This window comes from Erigeron canadensis, chromosome 5 (assembly GCF_010389155.1).
Source record: "Erigeron canadensis isolate Cc75 chromosome 5, C_canadensis_v1, whole genome shotgun sequence".
Classification (NCBI taxonomy): domain Eukaryota; kingdom Viridiplantae; phylum Streptophyta; class Magnoliopsida; order Asterales; family Asteraceae; genus Erigeron; species Erigeron canadensis.
This window is the reverse complement of record NC_057765.1, coordinates 376,443-391,572: the sequence shown is the minus strand read 5'-3', so window position 1 is coordinate 391,572 and position 15,130 is coordinate 376,443. Positions and strand designations below refer to the sequence as shown.

General features: G+C 32.6%; 1 protein-coding gene across 1 annotated transcript; it reads right to left on the bottom strand.

The window, feature by feature from the left end:
• Positions 1–10,131: 10,131 nt before the first annotated feature.
• On the bottom strand, positions 10,132–13,370 carry LOC122599388 (pre-mRNA cleavage factor Im 25 kDa subunit 1). The gene is made up of 7 exons (XM_043771895.1): positions 13,159–13,370; positions 12,966–13,011; positions 12,121–12,214; positions 11,938–12,011; positions 11,760–11,846; positions 11,558–11,668; positions 10,132–10,316 (listed from the first exon to the last, which is right to left on the bottom strand). Exons 1-7 carry the CDS (start codon positions 13,368–13,370, stop codon positions 10,245–10,247), a joined length of 696 nt encoding a protein of 231 aa, XP_043627830.1. The 3' UTR covers positions 10,132–10,244.
• Positions 13,371–15,130: the final 1,760 nt, after the last annotated feature.

Sequence of the window (15,130 nt, the reverse complement as noted above, 5' to 3'; positions counted from 1 at the left end):
TACTATCGGACGTTGATCACTTTCCTGAAAGAAGAACGGAGCACAAGGATGGTTGCTGTTTCGTGACCAAGATATCAAAGGAGAAGATGTGTGTGTGTGTGTGTTATGAACGAATTCTGTATGTTGTTGTGTATTTTCCAAGTCCCTGATAGATCATTCTTAAACGTTGGTTCAGAGAATTTTGACCCAGAAACCCGTTTTCTGTACCCTCCCCCCTGCGCGTGGGTAGGAGCCAGAGTAAAACACAACACAAGATCTTGACATAGCTTAGAAACTTCCACTTATAAACTAGTGAAAGTTTAGATCCTACACCAATGTGGGACAAATGTTTTTCAACTCCAACTTATGCAACAAACACACAACTTTGAAACTCGATATCTCATTTACCTTTAACCCAATTTGGAGACATCTTAGTTTGTTGCGTAGCCTTGGCCGGGGACTACAAAACACACTAAACGGTTTTCGGTATATGTCACATGACCATATATTTATTGATGTCCAAAGCGGTGGAAAGACGCATTTTTTTCAAATATTAATATCTAATAAAACAAACCATCCCTTTTTTTTTTCTTAAACCTTCTACCTTTGAAAAATCAAAAATATTCTTCTTTTTTATTCATTAATTTAAACATCTCCATCTAACATACTTATAATGTCCTTAATGAAATAATTTACAATATAGATCCCCCGACACTTAAGATAACTACAATACCACCTTTAACATCAATTACTTTTACATTCACCACCATCACCGCCCCATCACCGTCCCCACTACTTTCGCTATCATTACCACCACCACTTCCGCTATCATTACCCTCACTACCGCCGTTTTACGCGAGCATAAGTCTAATTTATAATAAAGTAAATTGATGATTACATACTAAGTTAAGTTTGACTAATAAACAAATAAGAATATAGTTAATAAATTAATAGGATTACAGTGAATATATTTTTAAACAAACAGTGAATTTGTATTGATTATTTGTACGTCATTGTACATCCCCAAGTAATAATACTTAAGTGATACTCTCTCCGTCCTATTAATTGTGTTCATTTTTGAATATTCAAAGTCTATTTATTGTAAGTTTGATCTTAAATATTTTTTATTGTATTATATAATATTTGGCAAAAGTTATACCCAATGAAAACACATCTAAACCTCTATCTATTTATATAATTTTCATCAAGTATTACGCAATGCAAATAAAAAAAATTGTGCGCGGTTGGTCAAAGTTGTTGAGAAAGAAATTTGAAAATTAAAAAGTGGACACCATTAATGGGACGGAGGGAATACAAGGTAAACCACAATTCACCCCAAGCTTATACCAACTCAATAGTCCACTAAATCACAGCTAATTTATATATTAAATTTTTAACAGAGAGAATTCTCTAAAGTTATCCTAACTTGACTAAATCTTGACCCTTAGATGAAAATCAAGGGTCAAGATTTAAAAATAAGTTCTAAATCTTGACCCTTGATTTGTCAAGGAGAATCAAGAGAATGAGAGGAAAAATCTTGAATATATCAAGCAACTACCTCTCCTTAAAAAAGATCAGTTAGATGGAGAACAAAGTATGACCAATGCATTACTATTACAAAATGGCCAATTATAAATATATGACATCCGCGAATTTTGACCATTTGACTTTTCATGTAACAGGGCCGGCCCTGCTACCGGATGAAGCGGGTGACAGCCCTGAGCAACAAACAAGTGAGGGGCAGAAATTTCCTGAGCTATATATATATATATAATACTTATACGATTAATTGAAAAATATACATGTCTGCAGGATGGAAATTAAACACTGAATCTAAATTTAAAAAGGAATTACATGTTGTGTTTTAATGGAGATTTGAGAAATGTTCCGTTAATCCTCACGAGGAAGATGAGAGTTTCCACCATGCCTTTTTTTGTGTGGCTATTTTTCCACCACATTTCCAGATGCCTGCCACACTTCATGATTTTTTATTTTTTTTTTTCAATTAAAACCTCACTTGATTAGTGCATACTCAAAATAAACGCTTGACTTTGTAGGCTTTTTTAATTTGTTTGATATAAAACACATATCTGGGTTTTCAAAATAAATAAGTACATTACTTTAGGGTATATGAAATACACTAACATATTAAATCCATCAATGAGATATAATAGTAACAACAAAAGTATATTTCAAGTTAGATATAATGTTCTTAAAAAGGCTATTTTTAGTTTGACAACAGTCTTATATAAAATTAGTCTTGTACTCGCACGATGCCGCGGGACCTTGGAAAAAAACGCTGGTTAAGTAGCGGTACCGTGTTATTACATGAATGTATGATTCATCTCTAAGTGTTTCTTAGTCCGGCTCAAAGTGCAAACCACCGTTATCGTTTTTGATTAAGCGTTTTTTATGTTGATTGATTATTAAATTCAGTAACGTATGTGTGTTATTTTGGTATACCATATGAGCAACTTCAGGGAAGGGAAGAGACACGCGGTTGGGTTTTTTTTTAAAGGGTTGTTTTGGAATTTCAAGGATAAAGTGTTTGATGATCGTATAAATTAAAAGGGTAAATTAGAGATTTTAAAGGTAGAGTGTTAAATTTTTAAGGGTTAGTTTGTTTATATAGATAGTATAGATAATAAAGATTTCGAAGGTATGCAAATTTTTACTCCATATATAACTGATAAAAAAAAAAAACTTATGGTGATGTAAAAAAAAAAGTTAACATATTTAAAGATGATGAAAATATTTCAGTCTTATAAAATTTAATTTAAATGATCAATACATAAATTAGATGGACATATCACTTGCATATATTATGTATGCATGCTGTGAAATTGTAATTTATCTGACAAGATATTGTTTGTGTATATACTTTGAAAGGCCTCGTAGAAATCTAATATACTTTATTGGGATGAGTTGTCTAACTCGATTAGGATTCGCTCTCAAAAATAAGTTGTTGGTAATTAAAAAAATTTAGTAGGGGCATATTTTGATCATCTCGACCTGAGCATCTAATTACTCAGGACCGACCCTGTCATGTAATATGGCCAACGACTTAACATTTTTAACAAAACATGTTATTGTGTGTAGATAATCAAGATGATAATTGTTTTTTTTTAACGGTATGCTCTTTTATTGTTCTTTATGTAGTTGTCGCCTTTCCTACTGTCTGATTCAAGTTACATGTTAAAGTTGGAAAAACTTTAGGGAATCATTTCTCAACTTTTATCAAGTCTTGCAAAAACATATTACTATTTATGGTGTTAGAAGAGGACCAAATAATCTCATCTTTCACGACTCGCTATTCCAATTCACATACACTATTCAACCATTCTCAAAAAGGTTATACGTTCGGAATCACAAACTGCTTTGATTATTATAAATATATCAATTAAAAGTTATTTAAAGTGGCACTTTAGAGTTGAACCATTTTTATCTCTCAAATCCAAAACTAATAAAAAACATCAAAGACTAATAACTATATCAACGTCAAGAATGATCTATCGTCAACCAGAGCCGTATTAGTCAATGGCTTAACAGCTTCATATAAGTTTTCTTCACCTTTCAAATCATGATCTCATAAAAAGTGTTATTATAATTGGAAAGGACAAAAGAGTAAGTGGCCAGGATATATTAGCAACACTAAATTACGCATCCTTCCGTGGCTTGATCGTAGGGTTGGGTTTAAAAAAAAAAATAAACAAAATAATTCTCTCGTTTCTTCTCAAGTGTCTGTACTAACATTTTTGTGTATCTAAAATTAATTGTTAACTACTTAACTGTGAGCGTGTCATTGACAAGGAGAAATGTATCTCTTTACTTTCTTGGGAGCGTGTCATTGCTCCCATTGAATCGGGTGGTTTTGGGTTGGGTGATTTACAATTTAAAAACATCTATTTACTTTCTAAGTGATGGTAGAGACTTAAAGTCAAGTCTCATTCTCTTTGGGCTCGTGTTATTAATGCCATTCACTTTTCTCCTAGTCAATGTTCGCCACTGCCTCTTAAATCCAATTTGGTGGGAGTTTGAAAAAACATTACCAAACTAAACTCCCACCTAGCCGCTTTTGATATTGCTCTTGAGTCCTTGTACACAGGTAAGATTGGAAAAGGAAACAATATTAGATTTTGGCTTGACTCCTGGAATGGTAATGCTCCACTTTCTGTCACATACTCGGATCTCTACAAACTGGAAAAGCATAAATCATGTCTTATACAAGATCGTTTTACCAATGATGGACTCTCCTGACAGTGGGTATGGCAATGGAAACGTCCCTCTTCATCTTCTATGGAGCTTTAGCAACTTCATGACCTTTGCTCCCAAACCTCGCAACTATCACTCAACGATGTAGACAATTCATGGAACTGGTTACATGACCCATCTGGTTCGTTCACAGCTGATGTGTGTTTTTATTTATGTCTTTAAATTTATAAGTTGTACAAGGATCTTTCCTTGAAATACACCACACTAACGAGTAGAGAACCCGGTCAACGTGGTATAGTCTAGTGATAAGCTACAGGTCGTTCGTAGGGACGCGTTGCTTTACCTAATCTAGTATTATGTGTAATTCTAGTTGTTTTAGGGGTTTGTCACTAACTCCTAAATAACTAATACTTTTAAAGTAAATATAATTGTCGTAACCGCTTATTCAGCGAGAGGCTAGGTCTAAAAATAGTTTGAAAAAGCAAATAACAATAATTAAATTAAATTACTTGTTTGACATCTCCGATCTCATGGTACGACCAAATACTATCCTACTGGTTTGCTAGACGGTTGGAAACTTCATCAAGGCTCAGATTCTCGTTAGATTCACTTCGCCTAATTAATAGTGTTGTCGCTAGACTCACACTACCCTATAAACAAATTATCGCTAGATTCATTGTTTAAGTATTAATGACCTAAAGTTTGTGTTACTAATTCATTTTTTAATTACCCAGCTCTTAAGCCATGACCAGATATAATTATCTCCGGTGACCACAGTGCTCGTTTCCAAGTCAAAGGATCGCGTCTGACATTGTTAAGCTTCATGTTCAATTCATCCTAATTACTATGGTTCTGGATCTCTCGGTTACAAGTGAATCAACTTTTTACTTCTAGTTATAGACCGACTAGTCGTTTTCTGTCCTGGCATATTAGTCCTAGTGTATGATCATAGAAAACCATCAGAATTAAACTAATATGTTAAGATATAAAACCAATAGCAATATGAACTACTAATAAACATGGATCTACAATAAATAGTAATGTACACTTCAACAGAATCTAAACAAACACAGTAAAACAATAAGCGTCTACATGATCAAATTGATTCAAACAAGTATTCAGCCTACTAGCCTAGCATTATTAAAGGAATAACAAAGTCTGTGAAGATAAAAGACATTGTTCAAATAAAATAAGTAAAATAGAAAAGCTAGATCTAGACCGAGGATGAAGATCGGAAGGCGTTAGAAGCTCCTAAACCTTCTGGAAATCTGCAAAGTCGACCTAGGGTTAATGTTGTGAGGCTAGGGCTGCTGAATCGGCTCTCTCTTAGGGTTTTGAGGGTTAGTTCGACTTAAATAGGTGTTTAAGTCGGATGTTGATCTGGGCCGACTAGCGGTGCTGGTTGTGGGTTCTGATGGGCCAGCAGAGCTGTTCTTCAGGGAGCGGCGCTGGCTTGTGGCCAGCGGCACTGGTGGCTGCTGTTCATTCTTTTGCGTCTTCGTTTGGCTCTTGAATCACTTTCTTGTGTCTTGTAACTTCATAAGCTTCCTTCTTGAGTCACTTGATGTCATTTACTCTCTCTCGCATCTTCCGTGAACCTGCATAAACATACAATTCATTAAGTACCAATAGTTACGGAATAATAGCTTATTTAGACATAGAAATGAAGCCTTTCAATAGGGGTTTTTATCACAAAATGGACGCTCATCAACAGCCAAATCCATGTGCCTCCTTCATCTAAAGGCACATCTCGGCCCTCAATTTTGGATCTTTCCTTGGAACAAAGTCGCATCATTAAAAGTTAATGTCCTCGGTTGGAGAATCGAAATGAACCGTCTTCCCACAGCTGATCAATTGCTTCAAAGACATATCCACCACGTCCAGCCAGTTTGCTCCCTTTGTCGGGTTCAGAATGAAACAACAACTCATCTCTTTATTGATTGCTCCTTCGCGAACTCATTATGGACATACATCCTCTCTTGGTGTCGTTTTCCTCTAACCAAGCGAACAACATGTCGTGACCTCTTTGAGTTAAATAAAACAATCTCCATTGCTCCCCATAAAAGGAAATTCATCAACCTGATTCTCTTAGCATATTGCTGGGTTATATGAAAATCTAGAAATGAGACGATCTTCTCCAATAAAACTCCATCGCTCCGATTTGCTTTTAAAGAAATAAAGTCACTAAGTTTTCACTCACTCAGTTTTCTTTGGTTGACACAACGTTCATCCCGATCCGGCCCCAACTGGTCAAACTGGAGCAACTTTAATTTAAATCATATCGTGTAACTACTTTTGTCGTTTATTTTCTGTTCCTACTCTTGTATCCTAGCTCCTCGCTAGTTTTGATCTTTCTAATAAAATTGAATGTTCTTAAGAAAAAAAATGGTTGACTACTTAACTCTGATCAGAAACACTAATTATTTATAATTGGATCACTTATTATATCATAAATTTATATTTTTATTATTATTTCATTTCTAGTTTGTCTTAAATAAGAGAGTAAATATGACAATAAACTAAACATTTAATTAATTGCGAAATGTTCGTTGATGGGGTTTGAGTTTAGGGAATATAAGCGTGAAAGTGTTGAGAGATTCGGAATCAAAAAGTGGTATCAAATGGACCTATAAAGTATAAACCAAAACCCCACCGCAATGGTGGGTTGGGGTATTATACAACTTTTGATGGATTGATCATTGTCTGAAAATATTTTGATATTCACATACACTATCTGAAAACCTACTTTTCTATTAAATCTACAAATTCTACACTCATTTACTAAATCCATTAACAAACCAAACGCGCGGTATGATAAAATTGTATCATTTTTGTACAAGGCTCCATTTCATTAAGGAAAATATATATGGAGTATAAATGAGAGTGGAAAGATGTTGATTGATTGGTTAAGGTTAATTAATTACATGTGTTTCGTATGAAACTTTTTGAAAATCTTTTGTAACTCCAATTAGCATAATATTTTCAAATTTTCTTAAATTTATCCTGCGCATTTTAATATAGATTGTTAAAGTTGACGTAACTAGGAGACACACAACCATAGTTACCGATTTGTAACTTTTGACTCGATTCGAAAACACTCATTTCTATCTCTTTTTCTCTCTCTCTAATTTACTTCAAGACGTACGCACATATGTCTCTCTCTATAGAAATTCTCTAATAGATATATGGTAGCCTAAGAATTACGTTGACTAAAAACGTACGCACATATGTCTCTCTCTATAGAAATTCTCTAATAGATATATGGTAGCCTAAGAATTACGTTGACTAAAGCTTTACTTTAAGCATAGTCGTATCACGTATGTATACATTATCAGTTCGCAATAAATATCCATGTTTTGCTTATGGTGGCCATTGACAATTTAATTATATACATATGCACTCCATCAAAATGATGTCATCTTTATTCATATATTAAAGCATACTAGATGGAAATTTGTGTCATGCATTGATGATACCAACAACGGCAATGTAATGGTGATTGACAATAACAACTACTGATAATGAGTAATATATTGATGTATAAAACATAATGAGTAATATATTGATGTATAAAACATAATGAGTAATATATTGATGTATAAAACATAATGTAGTTATTTTAGTAGTTAAAATATTGATGTTATATATTAATTCAATAAGAATATTTTTGTCATGCAGTGATGATACCAACAACAGTGATGTTATGGTAGACAATGACAACAACTGATATTGACAGTAACAAATAGTATAAGTTATTGATGTAAAAAAATTTAGTTATTTTAGTAGTTTAAATATTGATGTTATTTATTAATCAATAAGAATATATATTTTGACAGACTATATTTGTTGTTAGTTACTAGATTCATTGATTGAATGAACATATAATAAGATGAACATATAATAAGGATATTGGTTTATGAATTGAGATTTAAGTGGGTATCAAATGCTTTAATATATATACTAGCATGATATCCGCGTAATGTGGCGGTGATTGTAGCGGTAACGGTGTGATGGGGGGGGGGATGTTGGTGGTGGAGGCGTCGTCAAGTGGTGTAGATAATTGATATAAAAGTAATTGATGAAAAAACTTAATGGAGATATTTTGGATAAATGACTGATATTCTAATTTAATCATTAATAGTATTCTTAATAATTCCTTCATAAGTTTTAAATAGAAGGTTGATTTATTTATTAAATACTATCAAAGTATAGATTAGGTGTATAGGGGAATTAAGATTAAGAAATAAGTGTATTTTGAGTATAAAAAAGTGTTGAATTTCTTAATATATGAAAGGTCAATATGTTTTATAAGGAGTTATAGATAGCCACTAAATTCATTCATTGAATGAAGATATAGTAAGGATATTGGTTTATGAATTGAGATTTAAGTGGGTATCAAATGCTTTAATATATACTAGGACGATACTCGCGCAATGCGGCGGTGGTTGTGGCGGCAACAGTGTGGTGGACTGGGGGGCACTGTTGGTGGTGGAGACGGCGTCGAGTGGTGTAGATAATTGATGTAAAAGTAATTAATGTAAAAGGTTATGAAGATATTTTGGATAAATAACTGATATTGTAATTTAATCATTAATGGTATTTTGATAATTCCAAATAAAAGTTTGATCTATTTATTAAAATAGTAGGAGTATAAAACTATAGATTATGTGTATAAAGGAATTAAGATTAAAAAATAAAGGTCTTTTGGGTATAAAAAAGTGTTAGAATTTTCTAAAACCGAAATATGCCATAAAGGTTATAGATAGATAGGTATAAAGAAGTATCCAAAATTTCTAAGAGGTTAAAAAATGACCTAAATTAAACACTAAAACATGTCATAGGGGTTCATAAGACAAGGTTTTATCTTTGTCTATGCTCTTAATCCATTAAAAATATAGTTTAATCTGTAGATAACTATAAGTTTCATCCTTAGTTTATAAAAAACATACGTTTATTTAACCTCCAAAATTAATCTGGTCTAACTATATGCGCTATTATCAGTACCATCTTCCATCTGCCCCACCATTGTATTGATAGTTTTTCACAACATATTCGAGACCTTCAATTCATATGTATGATTACCCTTGTAGTCATCTTAATATGTATCTTCAAGTGTAAGTGACACATTCACCTTCGTACACATCTTTTTTGTGATCGCTTGGTTACACAAATAACCAATTTCCAGAGTATGGACAAGTTTGAGTTTGTACGAAATTAAGCCCTTCGAATTTTATTACCACCAACAACAAAAAAAAAAAGTGAAAAACAAAGAATGATGGTAATTTACAAATAGTATATTTGATATTTTAAAGTAATTATAATAGAAAATCAATTAAAAGTGAAGCCATTATAAGATTGGATGATGATGATATATTTCCTTTTCTCTTATTTTAATGGACCTCGTTTCTTTTCTTTTTTGGGCAATAAAAGTTTTCCAACTTGTAATCATTAATAATCATAATAAATTTATAGACCACAAGGCCACTTGATCAAACTAATGTTCTGTTACGTGGTAAAACACAATAATTAAAGAATTGTATATAATCATTATATAAGACATTACTAGTAGTCTAGTACAATCATAAAGCTTACCGATCCTATCTGCCAGTTGCCACTGCAATCGCAAAATTATCATTGCTATACATATATTTTTACGCACTTTTAGAATATGTGTTATCAACTTTATTTGGCCACATTCACAAAAGGTGTAAAAAAATAGAAGTTAAAAGTCACAAGCTTTTATTAATAAATGTAAAATTATGTATGCATTTGTACTATGAAAAATGTATATACAAGTTTTATTTTTAACGTGTTTTCAAAATTATCATATACTTTTTAAAAAATGAAAAACTCCAACCATTATATAGAAAATTAAAAATACAAAATTAAAAAAAAAAATTCACAACTAAACATGCCATTAACCACTCTAGTCTTCACCCAAAGTATAAATATAGTATAAATATATGTGCACTTAAATATGTAGATCTATCATATATAATCCATGATGTTTCTAGTTTGTAAATAGGACCATGCATAACTTATTGTAGTGTAACTTAAGTGTTTATCATGTTGATAGAGAACCTTGAGAGTAGTTGCGGAATCCCAGCTATTACCGATCCATATGTCTGCAAGTTATAGCAAATATAATCAAAAATCCATATGATCAGTTTTAAATTGGGAAACTTGTACAAAGTTTTACCTAAAAATTGTTTATGGTCAGTTTTTCAACTCGAGGGCACACACATGAGTTCTCAGGCTATAAATGAGTTTTCAATCCAACTCAGGAGTCCATATAAAATTGTTAATGATCGAAGTATTAAGCCACAATATTATTATTGGATTTATCTAGCAACATTTCTTTTTTTGATTGATTTTGAAAGGAAGTTATCAAACTCAATACAAATCAACTTAATAATCTAGCCTAACAATTATGATAACAAAACTATGCATAATCAAATAAAAAAATGAAAAACCCATAAAAAGATAACTTTTTTACACAAATTTCCTATTAACCTATTTAATTTTTGTATATAAAAAATTTGCAATAAAGGACAAGTCGTTAGTTTTTAACGTTAGCCCTCTCTTAAATTCCACGTCACCACTACCACATCATCAAAACTGCTTAAGTGGCTTTTGACTTTGACTAAGAATATATATATGTGTTTTTATATTAAAAAACAAGTTCAAATTGTGAAATATTCGGTCAAAATTCCTTTTATACACAAAAACACATATATATGTATTCAAAAAAAAGACAAAAATACATTTAAAATTTCTTTTTATACACACATATATATATATATTCAGTCAAAGGCCACATAAGCATTTTGATGACGTGGCAGTGTGACATTACACTTAATGGAGAGCCGGCTTTAAAAACTAACCACATTCTCTTTATTGTGAATTTTTTAGAAATAAGATCCTTTAAATAGATGAAAACTGCATAGGTTCCCTTTAATAAAAAATTTGTGTAAAAGTTTATTTTTTTATAGATTTTTTCCAATAAAAAAACTGAGAGATAAAAGTATTGAATTAATGGCCCTAAATTGATTGTTGTGGTAATTTGTTTTAGTTGATCTACATTTTCCTAATTGAAAATATGTGCATTAGATAAGTGAAGTTTCTTTAGGAAATTTGATTTTATCTTTCAAGGAAATTCTTAAATAGCATAAAAAAAATTGACTTAACCATGATAAACACATTTTAAAGGATTTATACACTAACAATTAAAATGCAAAATACTAATTAAAGCAAACACGCTCTCATTATAGCTTTTTACTTCATGTGTTATAGCATGAAGTGATATGACCATATTCTAACACAACTTATAATCTCAAAGAGTAAAGACACACACATATATATATACCTCGGAACTTTCGTGAAGCTGGCACATTGGAACAACTAGTAACTTGAAGTTTTTCGGCACAACAAATTCCCGACTCAGTGGCAACTTCACAAGGTAGAGTTTAATGCACTCCTGCATACCCGAAAAAGGAAAATCTGTATAACTACCATCTTTGTGCATCAAACCCCCCGCTTAATATAGTCTGATAACACTGTGAATTCACCTTGGGAGATTTACCACTTGCAGGTAGATATGGGAAAGGCAATGTCTCACAATCCGATCTCCACCATGTTCCAATGCATTCGCCAACCTAAAGAAATGATAACTCGCGCATTCATTCATGCTACTTTGCCCTACATACAAGACATAAAGTGAAAATTCAAAACCAAAAATACATATACCTTCCATTCTGTCCGGTGGCTATCATCATCAGCAGATAGTTTGCTTAATAGCTTACGCTTCATGCCGTTGACATCTACAAGATACATATTAGCTGTAAACATTCAATATATGTACAAATACATGGACATAACAATGCTTTCCCTTGCCGTTTAAAAATTATCAAGAAGTTAGTATGTGATTACCTGATTCACCTGGTCGTAAGCGGCCACCAGGAAGCTTATAAACGTAGTTTCTGGTTTGAAGCAACAACAAATGAGGATGCTTGAACAGTTCTACCTGATTTCCAGATTCAAAACACACATAAAAATGTGTAATAAGGCCTCTAATTCACCTACATTTACATTACCCACGAGCATGCACTATCATGTTAATAATTCTTAGATGTAGATGAGAATTTAAAAAAATAAATAAATTTGACTTTACTTCCAACATGAGAAACTTTATGTAGTATGAATTTTTATTTATGATAGATTTGGTTGAGTTTTCCCCTCTAGCTAGATGATAAGGGTTTATCACCAAGAGCTTTGAATTGTAGATCTAGCTACTAGGAGAGGCTCTTGGGTCCTGTTAAGAAAATTTATGCTAGACCTCCCAATATTTACGAGTAATTCACACCTTTAAGGAAAACTAAAAAAGTGAAAGTCCAATTCCGTACAAATTCACAAATAAAAATTCTTTTTTAACTTTTAACAAACTTATGAGTACGTAACTACAACAAATGTAATTACTAGATAACAACCTAATTATATTTTACAAATATCTTAGTTACGAACCAACCTTCAATTCATTAACAACAACAACGTTGTCACTTAATTAATGTTCCATTTTATACAAGCAATATAGAAGGTGGATACATAGAAGAGGAATACTTGAAAATTTCGAAATACATTCATAACGATATGATAAAGGCAGGTAACAAGTTAAATATATGCAATTTTTTTTACCAGTAATACATATGACAGCCTCGATCAAATAATAAAGTAAGTCTTTTTGGAAGTGTAATTACGAGACATTGATGTATACGTACCAATATGACAGCCTCAACACAAGTCCTCATTCCATGAATTTCATAACTAAATACACACATATACACATTAATTAATTAATTAGAAACAGTAGGTAGGTATACATATGTATGGATCAGAAATAATGTGAACTACAGAACATAAATTAATTATGATAAAGTAATTTAAGGAAGTGGTGGGAACATATATAAATACTTGGATTTGAGACGTAGTGCACGATCAGCTAGGCTTTCTTGATCCTTGACGAATGAGGAAATGTGTGGTTGTTTTGAGGTGAAGTAATAGTTACTGAGAGGGTAAATATCCACAACAACTAAATTAGAATTCCTACCATTTTTATCTCCCTCTTCTTCCTGATCTACTTCGTAACTATTAATGTTCAATAATCCATGATGATTAACAAACATTCTACTACTCCTTAATACTTTATTATTGTTACTTACTTCAATAGGGATATAGATATCATATATGATGAAGGAATTAACTGTGGCCGGTTAACTAGCTAGTACGAGTAATTAATTGCATTATATACATGTGTGCGTACTTGTATATGACATATAAACGTGGCAGTTGAAGAACAAAGAATGGGTGATGAGGTGGCGGTTGGAGAGATAAACGTCGGTGGGTGGACGGTGGTTGGCGGAGAACGGGAGAACTTCCAGAGGAAAACGACATTTGATTTCACCGCCATTGGGCTAGAGTGGGCTGCTACATGTATGGGCTTATAATTATATTATATGACCATTATATTTTATCAAATAAATTGGATGCTTCTATTTCTCTTCGACTCGACTATATTTGAGCCCACTTTCTTTTCTATTATGGGCTTCTTGATTTTTCATATCTCAATTTTATATTAGCACGGTACCCACGCAATGTGGTGATGGTGATGGCCGCGACAGAGGTCTGATGGTGTCGGCGACGGACGGTGATGGCGGCGACTATTCGTAGTGAATTGGTGATGACGGTGTCCAGTTATGTAGTTTGATTTAAATGTAACTGATGTAACGCTAGTGGTACAATGCTGGATTATTTTAGAAGTTAGAAGGATACTCGTGCAATACGATGGTGATATGGATATGGGGGCGACCGGTCGTGATGGTGGCGAGTGGTGTTGACAACGACGGCGAGTGGTGGAAGAAATTGATGTAATAGGTAATTAAACTAAAGAGGTAATGGGAATATTTTAAAAGATTAGGAACTCATGGTGTAAATTAATTTTATATATTAGGTATACAATTCTCATTTCGTAACTCTTATTTTTAACAAAGAGATATAATTTGTGTATAATAATATAGAAATATAGATTTCACCTATTAGTTTGTGCATATATATATGTTATTTAGCTAGACTAGCAAACAAAAAGTCAACTACAAGTAATATGATGTAGAAAATCATTCATATATTGTAAGGTTTCAACCATAATCTTATTGTTGGCGGAAGACAAAAATCGTATCGACAAATTCCAAGCTTCAAGCGATCAAGTCACACAAGTATTATTTTTGAACTTTATTCTGGTGAGTATATACCATACTGTGTTCACAACTACCTTTCTTACTTGGGCAAGAGATCGAGTAGTGTGTGCAAACATACAACTATTCCTTTATTGTCATACAAAGTAAACGGTAGCAGTAACACATAGCGTTCCAATATAATGCTTATATAAAGACTTTAACCATTCTATAATGTCAACCCGTTTTGTTGAGTCCTATTGCATTCGAACCATGTATTTTTCTTAGATCCATATTTGCTTAGCAAAACCAAAATTCAAAGAAAATGTGTTCATGCAAATCAGGACCCTCGTGACATAGAAAACAAAACATAAGATTTAAGTTAGTAGCATCATTTACATCTAAATGTCTCATATTGTTTTGAGACTTAGCTTATTATCTTTCCATATGGCTAATATCTATTGGGACTATGACACTGAAGTGAAACCAACTATGACTCAATGGTTATGTAATGTATTGACCTTTCAAACTGGCTATCTGATGTAAGTACCTTTTATTTTTGTTCGTTTAATGTATCCTACCGGGTAACATCCTATTTGTAACCGGTAATGCCACGTTGGACGTAAAAAAGAATACGAATTTAGGCACCGGAGTGTAACCAACTATGAGCGAATGGTTATGTAATGTAGTAACCTATCAAAGTGTTAAATTGATGT